Source organism: Carassius carassius, chromosome 17 (assembly GCF_963082965.1).
Source record: "Carassius carassius chromosome 17, fCarCar2.1, whole genome shotgun sequence".
NCBI lineage: Eukaryota > Metazoa > Chordata > Actinopteri > Cypriniformes > Cyprinidae > Carassius > Carassius carassius.
In genome coordinates, this window is record NC_081771.1 from 33,085,817 (window position 1) to 33,107,286 (window position 21,470).

General features: G+C 39.1%; 1 protein-coding gene and 1 long non-coding RNA gene across 6 annotated transcripts in view; one reads left to right on the forward strand and one right to left on the reverse strand.

Annotated features, from left to right (window-relative positions):
* Positions 1-353: 353 nt before the first annotated feature.
* Positions 354-1,562, reverse strand: LOC132090963 (uncharacterized). Its single transcript, XR_009422110.1, has 2 exons — positions 842-1,562; positions 354-706 (listed from the first exon to the last, which is right to left on the reverse strand). It is a non-coding gene; the product is annotated as an uncharacterized LOC132090963 (long non-coding RNA).
* A 1,885-nt stretch (positions 1,563-3,447) lies between these two features.
* zeb2b (zinc finger E-box binding homeobox 2b) overlaps positions 3,448-21,470 on the forward strand; it is a 68,722-nt gene continuing 50,699 nt past the window's right edge. For 4 of the 5 annotated variants that reach the window (XM_059497744.1, XM_059497748.1, XM_059497747.1 and 1 more), the window contains exons 1-2: positions 3,448-3,882; positions 5,045-5,193. In XM_059497744.1, the coding sequence (XP_059353727.1) occupies positions 5,121-5,193 (73 nt within the window). In that variant the 5' untranslated portion in view covers positions 3,448-3,882; positions 5,045-5,120. The remainder of the gene's footprint in view (positions 3,883-5,044; positions 5,194-21,470) is intronic. The other variant, XM_059497745.1, reaches the window with a different exon arrangement.

Genomic DNA, 21,470 nt, shown 5'->3' on the forward strand with positions numbered 1-21,470 from the left:
CTGACTCAAATCTGCACACATTATACAGCAAACACAGAAAAGGAAAATCCTACGGCTTTTTGCTCCTTTTTTTATTCAACAAACTGACATGTAAATGCGAGTGTAAGTGTTGTCCTCCGCTGCTCTGATCGGCAGCTAATTGTAGCCGTCAATTGTATAAGATGCTCTTTTACTTCAACACAAGCCCAGATCAAACACAATCAACTCTCCCGCCTGGTTAAGAGATGGGGGGGGGGGGTGTTCGCATCACACGCTTGAATATAAATATTTGTTGATTTGCTCATCATTGACAGAGATCTGAACACTATCTGTCTGAATGTGACCGGAGAGAAAGACAGACAGACACCTCACAAATATTCACAGTTCATCACTTTATTGCATTTACAGTACTTAATAGATTATTAAGGACACAAATATTTACTCGGATTCAAATTTATTCAGTATTTATGCAAATATAGGACGAGACATCCAATTGGGTTCATGCTGTTATATTGTGTATTTTTGAATGACTGATGAGTAATTGACCAATCAGCATCCAGGAGTGGGAGGATCTGTTTTATAATGCACTTTTATATTGTTTACTCATCACATATCATGACATTTGACATTGCATTTGATAGTGAATCATTCGTCTTATCTAATGTAAAGCCATATGCTCTTCCTCACAGCGGATTTTAGAATAGAAACAGAAAAATGTGAAGAATCACTCACACACGCACACGCACACACACACACACACACACATACACACACACACACATACACACACACACACATACACACACACACACATACACACACACACACACACACACACACACATACACACACACACACATACACACACACACACATACACACACACACACACACATACACACACACACACACACACACACACGTCTCTGATCCGGCGTACACTTCCTCAAGAGGGCCGAAACCTGCAGGAGAAACTCTCGTTTTATTGCATAGGATAAATTAAATTTCACACCCCCTCGAAGTTTATAGAGTACATAGAGGCAGTTTTTTACAAGATTCTTATGCAAATTTGCGTCGAGATTAGAGATACAACAATTATTCCAGTTTGTGATAAATTATTCATTTAACAACCGTCAATTATTAATTCCACAGAAACAATAAGCTGTGTTTCTGTAGGCAGAGTTTCCTATTTTAACGGACCTTTAGCTTTCTCTCTCTGTCTCTCTGTCTCTCTCTCTCTCTTTTTCTCTCGCTCTGTGAACTCTGTTAATGTCAGAATTAATCATGAATGTTTTCCGTTTCCTTCTCTGTCTCAAAAAGGCAGAGCATCAAAATAGTTAAAAATATGTCGTCGCACTGCTACTTCAACCTCACTGGAGACCTGACCTCTTTACCGAGAGATGCTCAGAATCATCTCTCTTCACCGAGCGTCTCTCGTTCGATGTGTGCAAATGAAGAGAGTCTGCTAATAATCAGATCACTAGTGTTCAGAGTCCTTCCTCTGCACAGAACAAGTGCTACGTGTGAAAATCAATAGCTATTTGATGCATACGGCATCTGTATCTGCGCAGTCAGTAGCCCAGCGTGCTGTTATATACAGTAGACTGAAGCCGTATGAGGCTGCGGCTACAGCACAACAGCTCAGTTCATATGTTTGAGAGACTTTGAGATCACTCTCTCTGCTAACTCTGCACTATAACTGTCCATCAATCTGCCGTGCTTCTCCTTTTCTTTTCTTTTGTCTGTGCATGTGAGATACGCTCGGCCTGTACAGCTGTCACTCACATTAAAATGCATCTGTGAATGAAACAGGTTTGTTGGGTAAATGCATAATTAATAAGTACAGATGAGAATCACCACCGCATGTAATGCATGTGCATGCTGTATTTGCACAGAGGTGGATCTTTGAAGAGTCGGACAGGCTTTTTGGCTGGCGATGTACACGCACACATGAAGATGTGATAATTATGATAATGAAATACACGGCTGTATCTCTGGTACTGTTGTGTGTGGCGCAGTGTGCTTTATAATGACTACCAAAATTAACTAGCAACACAGGGCAGGGACCCCAGCAGTTCATACAGGAAAATGACATGTATACTGATGAAGAAAAAAAAAATATGTAGAAATTCCTTTCACTTAGAATTTGCTAGTAAATTTCACAGATTATTTCAAAGAAATAGCAAATAATGCATTGGGTTACATGTGAAATATTCAAGTAGAAAGACTCAAATACTATTTTTTATTATTATTATTAATTTATTTTATTATTATTTTAATTTTTTTCCAGTGCACTGTATTTTTTTCCAAAATAAAACAAAAAAATAAATGAACAAATTTTTAAATCCAAACTGTTGCAGTTCATTTTAATTATTTGTATGAATTATTTTTAAATGCATAATGTCATATTCAGTTTTCTCGTATCCTTATCGTTACTCATTTTACAGGGATTTGCTTGAATGATACATTTACAATTATAAGTACATTATAATCACAAGTTATAATGCACCACTGGCAATGATCATTCAGAGAAAACCCCCAAAATCCTTTAGATGCACAATGTTTCCGAGCTGAACGTGTGACAGGGCAGAACTGAAGGAGAGGGTGTAACAGGAGCGAGCGCAGAGAGGGGGCGTCTGTCTCCTCCATTAAATGAACACATTCATGAACCCAGAGGGTCACTGTCTGTCTCACACAATACTTAACAACATGTCAAATACTGCATATAAACAGATGCAAAAGACAACATACATGTGGAAATGATAGATAGATAGATAGATCCTACAGGGATACAGCAGAGTCACGGACAAACCAAGAGCACACCCTCACAATTTAATAAAATACGACATATGACAATATAATAACAATAATAATCATCATTATAATAATTTTTTTTATTATTAAATCATTTGTATTTTTATTTTATTTTTAAATGCACAAATACATACCTGACTGATTGTAGATCGCAGGAGTCTGATGCTGAACAAAAGCATCAATCAGTGCAGATGGCAGTAGATTGATGTCTTCATTATCCTCACAAATACTGAAAGAACAGAAAAGCTCTTCACATAAAGCGCCGTCGTCCTCTGAAGACTTCAGCACTAACGCGTAAAACACAGTAGAAGACAAATAACAATAACAGTGAAAGAATGCGGACAGAGAGAGAGAGAGAGAGAGAGAGAGAGAGAGGAAGCTCGTTCACGCCCTTAAATGCGTCGGAATCCCTCAGAAATCTCATCGAAAAATCATTTAATTCTTTCATTTTGGACTGAGAATTATGAAAAAAGATCATGACATGCACTAAAACCCCATTGCGCTGCATTGCCTGCCTTAAGTGTATTTTTGTTTTTTTAAGTCTGAAATCAGCGTTCTCACCTGTGCACCTGCAGACTCACCTGTCACAGGAGCGCGCGCGCGCTCCCCGCGTCTCCTCCGACAGAACACTCCAGCGCTTCTCCTCCTCAGATTCGTCTTTATGATTGCACCCTCCTTTATTTCTCTTACAGTCGTGTTTGTCGCCGGCGCTGAAGACAGGGAGGGTAACCGTTCCTGAACTTTCTTCAAACGTTATTCATGTCTTCGCTATAAAGGTGCCTGATGCTCTCTCTCTCTGCATGTGTGTGTGTGTGTGTGTGCGCGCGCTCATAACACACACACACGTTTGGCTCTATTATCCCTCCCTGTGCTGATAGGTGGCGTGTGTTTCTCTCTCTCTCTCTCGAAAAGAAAGGAGGAAAACAGTGTCATTCGAGGCGTGTGAGCGCGTCAGTCCGAGCGCAGGTTTGAGTCCTGGAGTGTGTGAGAGGATCAGTCAGGAATAACGCGCCTCTGTTTCTCAGGCTTTATTCTGGACCCAGACACTATAACACACACAACACACACTCCTGCAGCCGAGACCACAAGGTAAGACACACTCTTTTACCGAGCGGCATCTTTAAAATAGTCCTAATGCGAAATAAAGCCGCTTTCTCGCTGCTGGAATCAGGATGCTCTTAGTTAAAGTCAAACACAAAGGTGTATGGTTTTTTTCCTCTCACCTTTACGTTCACCTGTGCAGGTGCGCTGAGCGACAGGACCAACTTATTCGAAACCGACGTTTTATTTTAGAAAAGAAACCAACGCTTGGCGTTGCTTCCAATAACCATTTTTTAAATGCAAACATTTTTTTTACATAATGTTGCAATGCGTGAGGTCAGTGATAGAGACAATCATGCCACATCGCTACAAATTCAGCTATAAATACATCGATTTTATTGAGCTTTTTTTTTTTTACAAATACAATTTTAACAGCAGTCACTATATATATATATATATATATATATATATATATATATATATATATATATATATATATATATATATATATATAAGTTTGCTCAGAAAATAAAAATGCAAAGTAAAGGTATTTATTCATTTTTGATCATGAATGATTATATCTTTATGCGTTTTATTTCATTATCAAACACTATGTATTTATTTATTCAAGCATGCAGATAAATATTACATAGATCAAATATTTTCAAAGTGTTCAAATACTGCGTCTTCGCTAATACTTGCAGAGCTCAAACACTCAGAAAGTCAAAGGAAAAAAGCAATATATCTCTGATGCACGTGTGGTTTATTCCAGATAATACGCTAATGCTCATTATACTTAATGCGTTAAACAATGTGTTCTCATTTTATTATTTCACGATTATGTCTTAAAACAAACTACAGAAAAATTCGGTGATCTATATATAGCTAGTTGGAAGCTCCCCAAAAAATGCATTAGACAAATAAAAAGCAACCAGCTATTAAAGTGTCTTTATAGGCACGAAACATGTCAAATGTAAATCCAGCCTCTGTCCTTTGAGACTAGCTGTTATTTCGCTTTTCGGGACACACATGCACTGTGAAACTGCTTATGTAGATGTCTAAAAGTCATAATGCATGCGTCTCCCATGCAGTCTCCCCTGATCAGATGCATGGACAGCGGATGATCTGAGAGGCTCTCAGCAGTCTCGTTCACTCATGCCGGTGTGTTTCTGTGTTTTTCTGTTGTGTGCTCGGGCTGATGGGATGCCAGAGGGAGCGGTTCACCCTGCTGCTGTGTTTGCTCGGGTCTGAGTCCATGCAAACTGCCATCTGATCCACGTTTATCAATGCGGGAGCTGATCATGGCGGATGGCCCCCGGTGTAAGAGGCGAAAACAAGCCAACCCGCGGAGGAAAAACGGTAAGAGCGGCTTGGGAAAGTGTCCTGGCGCGGTGCGTAAACGGACGCGTGACGCGGGACGCAGAGAGAGGAGACCGGACAGATCAGAGTCCAGATGGGAGCACGTTTAGAAGAGCACAAGTAGAAATCGGACTGAACAGGCGTGATGTAAATAAAGGCCATGTAGCGGAGCTTTTCCTTTCTGTATTTTCGCGCAAGTTTGGAAATGAAAGTTGTGCGTAATTCTCAAGAGCGTCAAACGCGCTGTGAACACGTTAGTTTCCCGTGGATTCTTTACACTTGCGTTTCGTTTGTTTAAGAAGCTGCTGGCCGCTCAGAGACACCGACTGGACAGTCCCAGTGCACTAGTGTATATAGTAGCTATTTCAATAGCTATTTCATTCATTCTCAGATGCATGAATAAGAGGTGCTCGTGCTTGTTGTGTTTTTGTGTGGAGCTCCGCTAGTCGCAATGTCACACAAGTGTCTGGGAAACACAGTTTTGCATTAATGCAGCACGCATGCTGATTGCGAAGAACAGAAGATTTGATTTTATAAACTTGTGCTGCTTTGAAGGATGTTTTAGAACAGTGTTTTGCATTTTAAAGGGAGCTGTTCTGGCGTTTTACACGCACATAAACACTATAGTGTTTTATATAAACTAAACACACCAGCCGATGGGTCAGGTTTCATCTGAAATTGTGCGAGTGCTGGGTTTGTTGGTTCGGATGCCGCGCTGCACGTTTGAGTTTTTAATTCTTCTGCTTCACGAGGATTAAACGCTGCGAGCAGATCAGTTCCATCTTCCTCTTTCCTTTATGAAATGTTTCATATTGATCCGCTAAAAAATCAATACGAGTACGAGAGTCTTTTCACCCTCACGAGTGTCTTCTAGCACTAAAGTTTTAAAAGGCGTAATTCTGTCCTCCCACTTTTTGAATATATACTTTTGGGTTTGACTATTAATGCATTTCATAAAATCTAATGAAATGCTGTCTTACAGTCCATGCATGTGCGTGTTTAATACAACGTGTGAATGATTTGCATAAAAATAACGGTACTGAAATATTCATATGCAATGTCAGTTTTGTGTGTATTATTTGTGGAGCTCGAGAACGCGTTTATGTGTGCATGAAAATGCTAAATTAATTGTTTGGGTAGAAATAAAAATGCACCAGTGAAGAAAAAAAAAGCATCTTGATATGAAGTGACAGTCGTTTTAAAATGAGGACACAGATGAAATATTCAGTGCTTCTGGAAGACTGTAGATTTGAGCTCAGAGAAATATGAAGGGTGAAATGTGTTATGTTCTCACACACCTGATGGATTCAGTGTGTCCAGGTGAACTCAGGTGTGCTAAGACATTTAGCATAGGTACATGCTTCAAAATAAATATATATATATATATATATATATATATATATATATATATATATATATATATATATATATATATATATATATATATATATTAGATAACCATACTTTTTTTTTTTTTTTTTTTTTTTTACATGCACCCATATATTTTTTTGCATATTATATGAAGATAATCAAAAGCAGCCAGTGTGGTGTTTTATCTCTCTAATTCGTGTTCAGTTTTGCACGGTTTGAAAGTGCTGTATTTTCTGTAGGAAAGGAAACTTTTAGTTGAGTCAGATTAATTGCAAACATCTTGCTTCGGCTCTCCGATGAGCTCAAACCCAAAGCGTGGAGGGACTCTGATGTGTGAAGAGAAGAGTTTGTCTGTGGAATCGCAGAAGAGAACGCTGCTGTCTTTCTCCTTGTGTTAAACGCTTCTGCAGTCTGTGAGTGTTCAGTGCAGTCAATCAGAGTGGCTTGTGAGCGTTTATTTTTCATGCACTATTTTTACAAAATATCTGTAGTGTGCGAGGAGCAAATCTGATGTCAGGGGTCACGCGGAAAGTCTTTTCTGTTTGTCATGCATGCATGCACAGGAAGTCTTTCACAAATTCAGTGCTCTGAAATTTCAGGAAGAGCCCTTTTCCTCCCGAGCAGTTGACGGCCGTGGGGTGCCCCAAGATGCAGATTTTCACAGGTTTCCTGCAGCACAAAGACGTGCTCCTCGTGGTGCATTCAGCCAGATTGATTACATCATTTCAGGTTTGGAAACGCTCCTGCGTGGCGAGGAGAAGCCTCTGTGTTTGATTATGGCAGCTGAGCCGTCGTTGCTGAATTAGGAGGGGGACGATTCTTTCGCTCAGGCTCTTTCATCCCCAACAATGGCAGATTCCGCCCCGTCTAAACTGTTTCTGCGCCCCCATTATGCCGCACGGCCCCTCCTCTGCCTCCTGTGTTTGGGAGGAGCGGGGCCGCTCACAGCTGATTGTCAGCTCTAATACGTGTCATTTACATGTGCTTCAGGTAAACCGAGCGTGAGCGTGGACCTTCACTTCCCCTGTGAGTTTCTCAGAGTTTAGGCTGCACCGCGACAAGCTCAGAGAGTTTTAGAGGAAGAGGAGGATGGCGTTGATCTCCTGAGACATTTCTGAGCTCGTTTTTGCGCTCTCGTGTGTGTGATTTGTACTTGATTATATTATCTATGCTCTTTATATGTTGTGTAAGAGGGACTCTGTGTTGTGGGTCAGTAGCCTAATTGAAGACCTTTGAGGGTAAAAACCACCAGTTTTTGCTTTTAATCATTTTCAGGACAGAGTTGGTTGTGGTGCATTAGTCTGTCTCTGTCATTTCAGTATTTTGTATTTTTTTGCAAGATTATTTTAGCACTGACTTGAAACGTCTTCAGTGCACGGATGCGTGGAAGTATCTCTCGGGTTGCGTACAACACATCAAGGAATAATTGTTACATTTACAGGTGACGTTTTTAAAGGAGATGGCAATATTTAATCAGTTCGGAATGAACAACCTTTAATATCGAAATAATATCCTTTAATCATTTTATAAAGAAATCCTTAATTAAGAATAATCTTAAATATGCATTTATAGCCAGTTTTCTTGTCTCAGCCATTTTTTTTCCTTGAATATGCAACCCTAAAATATACCCACTGATGCGCCTGCAGCTCTCCACATAACTGAAGCGCCTGTCAATCACAAACATGCTCCACCCCTTGTGTTTGTTTATGGAATATTTTATCTAATTTGATAATGTCGTCTTCCACCAATACGATCTCTCTGCTCCGCTGAACACATTATAAATCATTTAAACAGAAATCCACATATTTCTCCATGCACAAGAAACTGTGGATATTACATGGATTCTAAATGCATGGGTTTTATTCATGTCAGAGTAATTAATTCATGCGGCTACATTAAGATTTGTCGTTGAATGTCATTTTTAAGGTCCTTTCAGTTCCTTGAGGTGACGAATTCATGATTTCACTTTGCCCTGCTCCCAGTTGTATTTTATGGTCGTGTTTCTTCTGCGATCGCGTCTCTGAAGATATTTTGGCCTGTCGGAGGGAGGGGGAGTCAGACCCAGAGCTCTGTGGAAATGCCTTAGGTGTGACTTCACTTTCACTCACATCAGCGCTGACCCGACTGCCTTTCATATCACATCCACCGCGTCTCCACCGGTAAACATCCCCCGAGGGCCGAACAAAGAACACGGCCCTTTCTCCTTAATCACAACCCAGCCCCCTCTCTCTCTCTCTCTCTCTCTCTGCCAGCATGCAGCATTTGCATTCAGCTTCAGAAAGGCGCGCATAAAAAGGGGGAAGAGCGACAGAAGAGAGAAAAAAAACAGAATAAAGGCAGAAGAGGGTGGGTGTCGAGAGCAAAATAACTGAGGTGTTTGTGAATGTTTGTTGGGCCTCCCCTGGTTACGGCCCTTATATAGACCCCCCCCCCCCCCCCCCCCCCCACACACACACACAGATAGTGTTACGCAGCGGCATGTTCGCTCTATTCATGGCTGCACACTTTCACACTTAAGAGAAAATCATCTGTTTGAGGCCCGGCTGCTTTAAGACACAAGAATAGTTTGGAACAGGTGTGTGTGTGTGTGTGTGTGTATGTTGAGATAATTAAATTTTTGGCATGATCTTTAGTTTAGCAAGCCTGCAGAAATCAGACTGTAAGTGCATTTGTCAAGGTATTTTTTGTTTGTTTCTACAGCTGGATCTCACACGTGCAGTCCATAGAGCTTGGGATATTTCTTTAATAGATAGCTGATAATAAATAAATAACAAAATAACAAAAAAGTGTGTTTAAGCAAAATAATAATAATATTTTTTTTGTTTAGTTTATATAAAATGATATTACATATAAATATCAGTATTTTTGTTTATTTTTATAGTTGGTTATTTTTTTATGTTGCTGGGCAGCTGTTTTTTCTAAACATTTTTTTTTTTTAAATATTCAGACATGAAGAGGATGCACATGCACATCTTGTGCACACACTGAAGGGTGTTTATCTGGATTGGAGCAGATTATTAAGTAAATGGGGATAAATCCAGCCGGCTGATAATCTCTCGGCTCAAGTTCTGAAGGAGAAAAGAGTTTGTGGGATTCCCGTCACATGATGCCTTCAGAAGCGTATCAATAATCTGCTCCAATCCAGATAAACACCCTTCAGTGTGTGCACAAGATGTGCATGTGCATCCTCTTCATGTCTGAATATTTAAAAAAAAAAAATGTTTAGAAAAAACAGCTTTGGACTCCGTGAGAGAGAGTTAGCTCACTAAAGAAGTTTGCTAAACCTTTACCGTCTGCTGTCAGAGCATCGTGTTCGCAACGCCAGTGTCACTGGTTCGATTCTGCACATAGTGATAAAAAGAATGACTTACATGCAGGACAACGTTGTTGTAATTGTTGTTGAAAACACTTGAGATATTAATGAATATTAATCTCATCTTTTATTTTTCTTTTCTGTGCTGGTGAACATATGTAAGACTTTTCAGGTGTGTATGAATTTTATCTCCTATCAGTACAGTAAAAATATACAGCTATAAAATGCAGCTCAGATCATTTGATATTTGGAGAATCTGATGAGAAATGTTTGAGTTTATATCAAGAGCAATGCCTTGGAAAATCTTAACACAGTTTGAGACGTAGCTGAGTGCTTTCTTCTGTTTAGATAACAATATTTCATCTCTTTGTTGTCTAAAAGGATATTAAATAGATCTCACTGGTAATTGTTCTTTCATTGAAGTCCGATGTAGATGCTTAAACTGTGCTCATTTTGGAGGAAGTGATGTTGACTGGTCAGTCTACCCCTCACATTTAGCTTCTATAGCACACAGTTTCTCTGAGAGCTCAGGTTTTGTTGCTGGATGAAGTTTCTTTCGTCTGTGCTGATCGTGAAGTGTTTGTTTAATGTCCAGTGTGTGTGGGAGTGACATGACTTCATAGTTCACGTGCTTATTTTTTTTTAGTTTTGCTGGATTAATGTGAGGATGATTGCATACCGCTCCACAAAGTTTGGAGAAAGCATGCATCCAAGCTGAAGCTGTAGATCTGAAACGCTCAAGTATTGCATCTGCATTTTCACAGTTTCTAATAAACCTACAAGCTAACAGACAAGTGATCGATGTTTTATTTGGGCACCAAAGCCAGTTTTAACTTTCAGTTTGGAGCCTGGACAACACATCATATGAAGCTCTCTGTCCGTCCATCGGTCCGGTCGGCCGTGGGATTGCGTGTGCTTCTCGTTTCCACGTATCAGACTCGAAGCTCCTGGAGAATTATCACGGCTCATTTCAGATCTCAGACACACGATTCATTTCCCATTGTCTCTGTTTGTGCATCATAATAATGTGTGTAAGATTTTGCATGAAAAAGAAAAAAACAACATCTCAGGTGTCAACATGTTCATTTGCAAGAAAAGGGCTGGTGTGACTGGCACTCGTGTGCTGCTCAGGCGTGAAACACGCGTGTCGTCATCTGGACACGCTGCCGTGTCGTGCAGGCTTGAGCTGTATAAATTAGCGTTCTGGAGAAGAAAGAACGAGATAAAGAAACATATAACATTTGCATCATTTATTCTCCAAAGATGATTTCAAAAGTCTGATATTTGTGATATTTAAAAATTAATCCCACAAATTGTCCTCAGAGGTTTTAAATATGTATATGCATATATTTAGCATGTTACATTTCTATAAAAATAATAATTAAATAACGAATTAATTCATGTGTTACATGATAGATAGATAGATAGATAGATAGATAGATAGATAGATAGATAGATAGATAGATAGATAGATTTCCCCCATTTATATCCACAAATATAATATATATTCCTTACATAAACTCTCTCCTTCAAGAATTGACTGTATAAAGACATCACACACACACACACACACACACACACACACACACACACACACACACATACACACACACACACACACACACACACACACACACACACACACACACACACAAACACACACACACACAGAGGCTGTTCTCTCTTTGATGATTGTCGGTTTTCTTCTGGCAAGGTCAGGCAATCAATAAGAGATGTGAAGATATCTGATCATGACATCAGGAACCCAACACACACACACACACACACACACACACACACACACACACACACACACACACCTCCATATTTCAGTTCATTTATTTTCATAGCAGAGTTGAAGATTATTAAACCATCATATCAGCCCTCATCTGTTTATGAGTCTTCAGAAAAGGAGAAGTCCGTGTGTTTGAGATGTTTGATGTGTGAGATTTTGACGTCGGTTCTGTATTTAGTGTTTTAATCATCTCACCATCAGCACGGCTCAGGAAATTGTTGAAATTGCCGTGCTGGCTTGTTGCTTTAACCTTAGGTAAAAGTGTGCCAAGGAGACACACACACACACACACACACACTGGTTTTCCTCGTCCAGAAGGCTGGCGTGTGTGTTGTGGTTAATGGACTCTGACTGCAGATAAAGCCTCACGTCAAACACACACACACACACACACACACGTCAAACAAACACCTCCTCAGGTAGAGCTGGGCTAATCATACAGACAGCGTGTCCTCAGCCTTTCCACAGGACGAGCCCCTGCCCCTGCGTGCGTGCGTGTGTGTGCATCACAGAAGTTAACTGGCACTGTTAATGCTTTACAACTCACACCTGGTGTAATGAACTCAGACGAGCGGCTGTGTGTTTCACTCCAGTCCCAGAAGAACATTCATTTCATCGCTTTAGATTCAGCTTTAGTTTCTCAGGAGATCGTCCTCTAGTCAAGAGAGTGTAGAGCTATAAAATGAACACAGGTTGCAGGTCATTTGGTATTTGATGAGAAATATTTGAGTTTAGATCTCTTGCTTTTGTGGAAATGTGAGAACGCTGTGAAGCTTCTCTCTTTCTGACAGGAGGACTGACCGTCAGATGATTGGCTTGATCTCTAGAAACAGTTGAGCCTTAGTTGTGCCTTTTCTTTCCTGTGTGAATGAAACGCTCGCTGACACTGAGATTTGATGGTTTATGTAAGTTATTGGTGTTTCTGAGTGTCTTTAGCTCTGCTTGGAGCAGTCACACTTCACAAACGTTATCAGTGCTCATGATTAGTGAAGGGACGGCCGGTGAAAGCGTTTCTCTCAGTAATTAAAGTAATGAAATATTCATTTCTGCCTTTTCTGAGAGGAGTGGGCAGTTCTATTACAATAGCAGACAGTCTCGTTTGCAATTAGCACACACACACATACACACAGTCTTTTTAACCCTGTGTGTGTGTGTGTGTGTTCCCTGTCCGACGCAGAGGTTACCTTTTCCCGACGGTGCCAAATCGACTTGACGTAAGTGTTCATCAGTCACAGGACTCGGCCCTGGAGGTATTTGCATCAAATCAACTCAGTCAAGCTACGAGAAGCTGACAGCAGAGAGACAGACAGCCAGAGTGTGTGTGTGTGTGGTGGGTGTTTGGGGTCAGCGTGTGTGTTCAGAGGTGTGAGAGCTGCACACACGTCAGGTCGCTGGGTGTAAACTGAAGAACACGCACACTTCGTTCTGTGTCTCTATAAAGAGGTTTACTTTCATTTCACACAGGGTCGTGAGAGAGTGTATGACTGCGGTTTGATTCATGTATCGTGTGTGTTTCAGGGGCTACTGAGTTTAGAATTTGGAGCCAAAATTACATTTTCATCAAGGACGCATTCAATCTTGCAAAAGATTTCTATTTCAAATAAATGCTGTTCTTTTCAACTTTCTATTACCCTGTGAAACCTGAAAAATATAATGCATCACAGTTTCCACAGAAATATTGAGCAGCACAACTGTGTTCAACATTGATAATAATCAGAAATGTTTCTTGAGCAGTAAATCATCATATTTTCATGATTTCTGAAGATCATGTGACACTGAAGACTGGAGGAATGATGCTGAAAATAATTTATATGTACAGTACAATCATCTTAATTTAAATAATATAGCTATGAAGATGAAACAGTGGGAAATGTTTAGTGGTAAATTATTATTTATGGAATCTTTAGGTTGAAATTTTGCAGCTCTGTACAATCAATATTATAACAAAACAGTTTATTGGATTTAGATATTGGCTCCAATGGTGAACAATAGTTTTTAGTGTATGTGTGTGTGTGTGTGTGTGACTATTTACTGTCAGTCTTGACAAAACATATTTCTCTACACACACACACACACACACACACAGAGCGTGGAACTGTAATAGCGCTTACCTTTGTGAAAGGCATTACAGCGGAGAGCTTCTGTTAGGTCGCTTTGGCCAAATGATAGATGAAAAGGTTTGTGTTTGACATGGAAATATTGCACAATTATTTTCTGGAATATTGTTCAGTGCAGCTTTAGAGAGCACAGATAAGTCCTGAAGTGTTGAAAGTTTTAGTGAATATCTGCTCCAGTTCTGTCTCTGCCACACTACAAAGCCCAAATACTCGGCAAGTTCATCGTGAAAATGCTTCAAATCCTCCAAGAGGAGTAGAGAGGAGAGAGAGAAACGCCTTTGTGTGTGGCTTTATTACACTTTTATTAATCCTTCACATGTGCACAGACTGAGAGGAGTGTGTTTCGTCTCAGGTGCAGCTCACCTGAACATTAACCACTTCAAGAGTCACGTTACTCCGGCTTTGACGAGTCTAAAGCTCAGATGCAGAGCGTGTGTCCGTGTTGATCACAGTCACATTAATAAAAGCTGCCCTCTCCAACAGAGAGACCCATTAAATCCTGAAGAACACAGTCAGTGGTGTTTTCAGACAGCAGATCCACTGCGGCACACACAGAGTTAACCCAATTAAACAATTTGCAAACAGATAAAGTCAGTCAGTCAGTCTAAGGCTTGTTTTTTATTTGTGCAGTGCAAAACAATTACTAAATTACAGTACATAAAAACTGTGCTCTGACGGTATTTATGCAATCAACATAACCAAGAAACAAAACAATTTAATGTGGAAAAATCATCATTCATCTGCAATATAATTGCCGCTTTTCCTCGTGTACACGGCGGTTAATTAAAATTGTGATTAAATCCATCTCTGCCGACTAAGATGTCTTTCCCCAAACAGGTGGTACGGAATTTAAAAGTAAAGAGAAAAGCATAATTAGCATTGGAAATTGAGAAATTGCCTGCAAGAATCGGTGTTAATTTCATTCTCTGATGAGGTGATTTATAACGGCGGCTCAGCCGAGACTCATCCGCGCCTTTCCCAGCATGCACTTGTGAATGTGTTTGCTAAATATTTGAAGTGTTTTAAGGCAGAGAGCTGCACAGTTACCGCGGCTGATGCTTCAAACCCACAGCTCGTCTCTTCTGACACACGTTTTCAGCCAATCAAGAGAGTGTTTATCTGCTGTCTTCAGCGAGGAGACTGTAATAAAGCCACCGCGCTTTCTAAGACGAGGAGATCCAGCGTGTGTGTCTGGGAACAGGACGACACACACAGATAGACTTTCATCTGAACTCTCTCGGCTCTAATTCCTCAAGATCTCGTCAGATGGAAATGCTGATTTCAGAGAGATTCATATCTCTGCTCCGAGAGCTTCGTCCAGTTCTTACTTGAGCTACTGAGTCTGATCTTGTCGAGCAGAAAGCATTTGGAAACGTAAAATGCTGAAATGTCATTGTAATAGATATCAAATGTCAATATACTGTACATACTTGCGTAGTTAATCAACTGACGTATTCATGCATTTCTTTACAATAAATAGCCTAGTTACTTTAACAAACTAAAAATAAAACTATTTTTTAAACTATTTTCACTCAGAAATCTCTTGTAAACTGCACAAATAATTATGAAGAAATGGCAAGTAATGCATTGAATTAAATGTGAAATTTAAAAGTAAAAAGACTGAAGTAGTATTTTCTTTTAAAACCTACTCAAAATATGTATTAGCAACTTGTTTGTTTGTTTTTTACATTGTGCACGTATAAAATGATGTGAAAATAAATTTTTATTTAGAAATTGCTAGTGATTTTCACTATATATATATATATATACAGAGTACATTGAAATAAAATTCACTCAAAATCAATAGTAAATTTGACAATTAATTGTATCATTGAATTAAATGTGATTTTTTTTAAAGTATGAAGACTGAAATAGTATTTTCTTGTAAAACAAACTTTAGCAATCTTTATTTGATTTTTACTTATTTTATTCTCGTTTTTTTTGTATCGAGTACAGTGACTCTAGTGACTGAATACTTTTTGGAGTCACTGTAAATCATTTTATATACTGTCTGTATGTTTAGGAATGGTTGTATACTCATAAGTACACTTATTTAGTGAGTCAAATTTGTGTTTTTTTATTGGTAATACAAAATGTCAGAGTAGAAAGAAAACAACAGTTACACACGTTAGCATTTTCATTCTTTAATTTCTCGCCCAGATAGTTTCCACACACACACACACACACACACACACGCGCGCGCGCTCGGTTTACGCCGTGCAGTGTGACACATTGTTGCAGTTCTTCTTTGGGTGTCAGGGTGTGTGTGTAGTGCTGTGTGTTTGCTGTGTTCTGAGATTCAAGGTGCTTCTTCTGTTCAGCATGTCAAACGTAGCCCACACACACCTCCTTATCTCCAAAGACCCCAAACACAGCAGACACACACACACACACTTCCCAGGATTTCCCTTTATTATGATTTCATCCTATTCCTCTCGGAGTCACTCGACTGCTTGGGTTGTGTGTGATCTGACAGGTATTCCAGAGCGTAGTGACCCTTTACGAGCCCAACATACTGCAGCTGTCACACACACACACACACACACACACACACACACACACACACACACTGCACGTTCTGCATCGGTTTTGTTTAACTGGATGTTGGTGTGAATGTCTTTCTCTTTAGTGTTGAGTTGATTTGTTGTAGCATATAATAGGAGCCCTGAAGATGAATAGTTTTAATTCTGTGATTATTTAAACACTATTTGCAGATCACTGTCTATCACTGAGATTGCAGAATGGTTTTTAATTTTTTTATTGCTAAGTTATCCAGATCCAGACCATGAATTGGTTTCATCTGTGAATCACTTCTTATTAATTGATATAATTACGAACATTTCTCCGTGTGAAATAATTGACTTGTCTTTACAGTGCCGAGGCTTTGCATGACAAGCTGAGGTGAATATATTTACACAATCAATCGCGAGAAAGCTATTTAACTCAATGTGTGGATTCCCATGCATAGAAAATAAGACACTGATTGTCGAGACAGTAGTAAAGTGTTTCATATGCACAGAATGTGAATCTGTGTTCTGCTTAAATCTAACGCTGCATTGATTAAAATAATAATAATAATACAAATAAATAAAATGCACAGATTCTAAAGCAGTAATCCTCAATATATATATATATATATATATATATATATATATATTTTTTTTTTTTTTTTTTTACAAGGCACTGTTTAATATTTGTTGTTAATATTATTGCTGCAAATTAAAACATTTTGATAGTAATTTCCTAAAACACACATTGCTTCTTTAATTTCATAGAACATCAGATCTGCATGGTTCTGATTTCATTTTGTGAAATATAATATTAAGCAATTGGTGACATACTGACAGACACTACTGTCTAAACATATTTTTGTTCATGCATATATTTATTTAATCAGAATGTTAATAATCAGAATGTTTCTTGATCAGTAAATCTGCATATTAGAATGATTTCTGAAGATCATGTGACACTGAAATCAATTACATTTTAACAGATATTCAAATAGAAAACAGGTATTTTAAATTGTAATATTCCATAATAGTAGTTTTTTTTTGTTTTTTGTTTTTTAGCAGCCTTGGTAAGCAGAAAGAGACTCCAAAAAACTTTTTGCCGATTTTTGATTTGATTGAGCTTTTTCATGTTTCTTTAAGGGTATCTTGGTACACTTTTTTAAATGTAATTTTAATCAGAAATATCCCAAATGTTTAGTGCAACAGCGTGCGTTGAATTTTCTGAATTGTATGAATTCTGCAGGCCCAGATTCTGTGTGGGTCTGTATATCACAAACATACACCATAGAGCCCAAACAAAGAGTAGACATGCTATAAAACAACTATAGCCTAGTGTTGAGTTCATTCTCTGGCCATTTTTCAAACGCAGTAAATGTAGGTGAGCATAATTCATCCTAATCCTGCATGAGCTCCTGCTCAGTGTGTGACAGACAGACAGCAGCCCAGAACACACACACACACACACACACACACACACCTTGAAGTGTGTGTCTGTGGTGGAGAGAGACAGAGAGAGAGAGAGATTTCACAGGTAACTGGATTACGTGGGCACATAATTGATCCATTTGGGGGGAAAATGACGGAGCTCTAAGCTTTGGAAATGGAGTTTATGAAACAGCCATTCGTAAATTCAAAGGAATCAATATGTCAATTTTATTACATCTTCAGGGCAGATGAGTTTTAACAGAGCCCTGTCTTATTTTCCATGTGTGTGTTTCACACTACAGGTCCTGGGTGGCTGTTTCTCTTGACATGGGTGTTTTATTGCACACGTGAGCGGCTCGTTCTGTCCAGTGTGACCGTCTGCAGAAGAGCGGCCAGAAAAAGATGTTTGATGCATCGGCCGTGAGAACGGTCTCTATATGCCGGAGCCTTTTAGTGCGTCGAGAAAAGACAATAAAGCATTCCTCGCTCGTCAAGCCATCCATTCATAATGCAGGAAAGTGGAGTAAGAGCATTTCTGCATTTTCATCAGTAAAATATTCACATTTCATTTACACCGTCGCGCAGCCCAACTCCGTTGTATTACTCAGCCAAGCTTCTGCTCTAATTTAAATGAATTATGCAAGCGAAAACTGATGCAAACAGACAGAAATGCAACGTTCGCTGCGGTGTTGCTTTTGTGCTGTCGAATTAAAACAGAGCACGAGAAAGCAGGATCCTAAAACCTGAAGAAGAAGAGCAGGTGGTAAAGAGGGAGGCATGCAATTACTCGGCCTGGTTTGCTGGCATTTGTCGAGCACTATTCTACTAGTTCATTTTCCAGCAAGTAAACAAGCAGAAGTTGGTGATGCTTGCATTTTTAATTCTGCGTTCTCTTGCTCGCTCACTGACTGACATCTGCTATCAATGTTTGGCAGATGTGTGCGAGGAACGCCCGATTATCCACCCCTCGCCCGCAGAACGGATGACTGCTCGGCCAGATCACGTTTATACGCACATGTATATGTATGCGTCTGCTGAATTAATTACATATGTTAGCATCATCTTCTCATTCTCAGATGAACGTGTCGCTCTTTCACAGCGGTCACTCCACTGTGATAACGAGAGCAGATACTCCAGGCCTGAAACATCACGACACACAAAGAGTCGGATCTGGATCGTATCGCCGAAGATCAGATCTGCCGGCGTTTGGTGTTTCACGTCGGATTGTTTGCTGTCTGTTCTCAGATAGACATCAGTCGCTGCTTTCCCTCTCTTTCAGACGGCACAAAGACCTTATCGTGGATTATTCTCTGGAAACGAACACATCACACGCTGAGAGACGAGACTCTTCCAGACTCTTGGAAGTTTGACAAGAGTCCGAGGCCCGTAGAAAGCGAGCATCCCACTTGAAATCGCTGTAATGTCTCAGTTGTCGAGTTGCTTTCTTGACAAAAACAAAAAGGCTCCTGGAATGACAGATGATCCTGTGATGATACAAGTTAGAAATAACAACATGAACTGAGCTTTGACACTAAAAACAATTGTTGTATATTGCACAGAGATTCAAAATACTCTATTAAAACAGTGCTCAGATTTGCTCAATTTTTGCAGATTTCACAATCCAAGTCTCCATATGAAAATCAATATCTCAATATGAAATCTTTCATATAAAAAGATCTAAGCTGCACAGAGGGAAAAAAAACATATATATATATATATTATATTATAATTTATTGTTATATTAAATATAGCATTGAATCAGAATTTGCGAATACACAGCAAGTAAAGGACTGAATTATACAGTACAAATTGAAGTAGAAAGACTAAAATAGTATTTTGTTGTACTCTTTGTTAATTTTTGTTTGATTTACAATTACATTTTTTTTCAGTGTATCCATGTTCATTTTAAAACTCTGTTAAATCTCTGTTACTGTCTGACAACTATTGACTCAATTGTCTCTATTTTTGTCTCCTAAAATCCTTGATGCTTATATGAAGCATCACGTACACCATCAAAGGGAAACTCTGAGTGATAGCATGCACCTCTGGGGGCGGATGGTAAAGTGTGTGTGTGTAGACGCTGTTGGTCTAGTGTGTGTAGGCTGGTCTGTGTTCTACTGTACTCTTGTGAGTCGTCAGTAACACGTTGTACAGATGAAACACTTTTTTTTTCTCACATGGAGCAGAATGAAGTGTGTTCCCCTCCCTCCGTCTGTTGACTGGTTTCAGTAGCTGCATCTCTCACAGATTGGCGTGTCTCCTCTCTGCGTCACTATGAGCCGATCCATGACTGACTTCACACTGATAGTACAGGCCTGTCATTATAGTACCACTGTATTACGATGCCCAGGGCTGGATTTTGCAGTATATTTCTGTTCTAGTCCGATTAAGCCAACAAAAAGAAGAAAAAATGCATTTTAAGGAACTGAATTCAAAAGAAAGTTTATTGTGTTTAAGTGGCAATTCTGATTTCTTTTCTTTTTTTTAGCTTTTATTATTTTTTTTTACATTTAACATAAAAGCTTCCAGCAAATGCATGAATGTAAATGCATGACAGTGTTCACACACACACACACACACACACAGGTTGTGTTTTTATTCATGTGTGTCTGTATTCGTCCGTGTCGAATACCTCACACTTAATTACTATTTATTGAAAGTCCCGCTCATCCTCTTTTATCGCTCCTCTAAATAATTTCCACAAATAAGAGGGATTCGGGAAAGAAAAATTATTGTGTTTAAGTGGCAATTCTGATTTATTTTATTTTTTTACATTGAATAATAATTATTATTATAATTAATATAATTGAATTTACTCTTAATTTAATTTAATTTGCTTTTCTTAAAGTTCAAATAAATGAAAAATAGAAATAATGGCCTGGCAATTAGCAGGATTTTATTTTATTTTATTTTGTTAAAATGTTTTGTTATGATTTTAGTTTTAATTTTAATTATCAGTAATAAACCTGGTGAAAAATAAAATCATCATCACATCATATGCGGGGTGCACTGCGTAGACTAAGCCAGTTGAGATTATAGTGTGTGTGTGTGTGTGTGTGTTGTAATTGTGTCTCAGGGTGGAGATGCTGTAGACCTCAGATGTGGGTTAAATGCAGATTGAATGAGAATCAGACAGTGATAATTATGGTGTAGTGTCCAGGGGTCAGTCGAGACGCTCTCCTCCTGCTGTCTGTCTCTCTGTCTGACCCACTACACACCTAAACACTGCTTTAGCCTTCATTTGCATTTCTGTCATCTGCTCATGCGTGTCATTCAGGAGATTGTTCTCTATTTTCACCTGCAGGATCATAAAACATGAACAAATCCCACAGATGCATCTAGCTTTGAGACTTTCTCTCTGTGGCTCAGAGTTGTATTGTCCGTCAGTGTTAAATGTCATCTGGCTGTGAGATCTCTCTGTGAGTTTTTACAACAGATATAGACACCAGATTAATCAATACCCTCTCTCTCTCTCTCTCTCTCTCTCTCTTTCTCTCTCTGGCTGCTGATTGGCTGTGGATCCGTTCTCTTCAAATCAACAGCAGGTAAACTGATTTTAATATTCATCCGCTTCCTTTATATGCACACAAACACAATGCAGGTGTTGCAGAGCTTTTTTCATTTTATTTTATTTTTAGTTAAAGTCTTTGTCATTTTATTCTTTAGTCTATAGGTTTTAAGTTTTGTTTGTTTGTTTGCTTGTTTATTTTGTTTTAGTACTCCAAATTAAACTGAACTAAAATGAG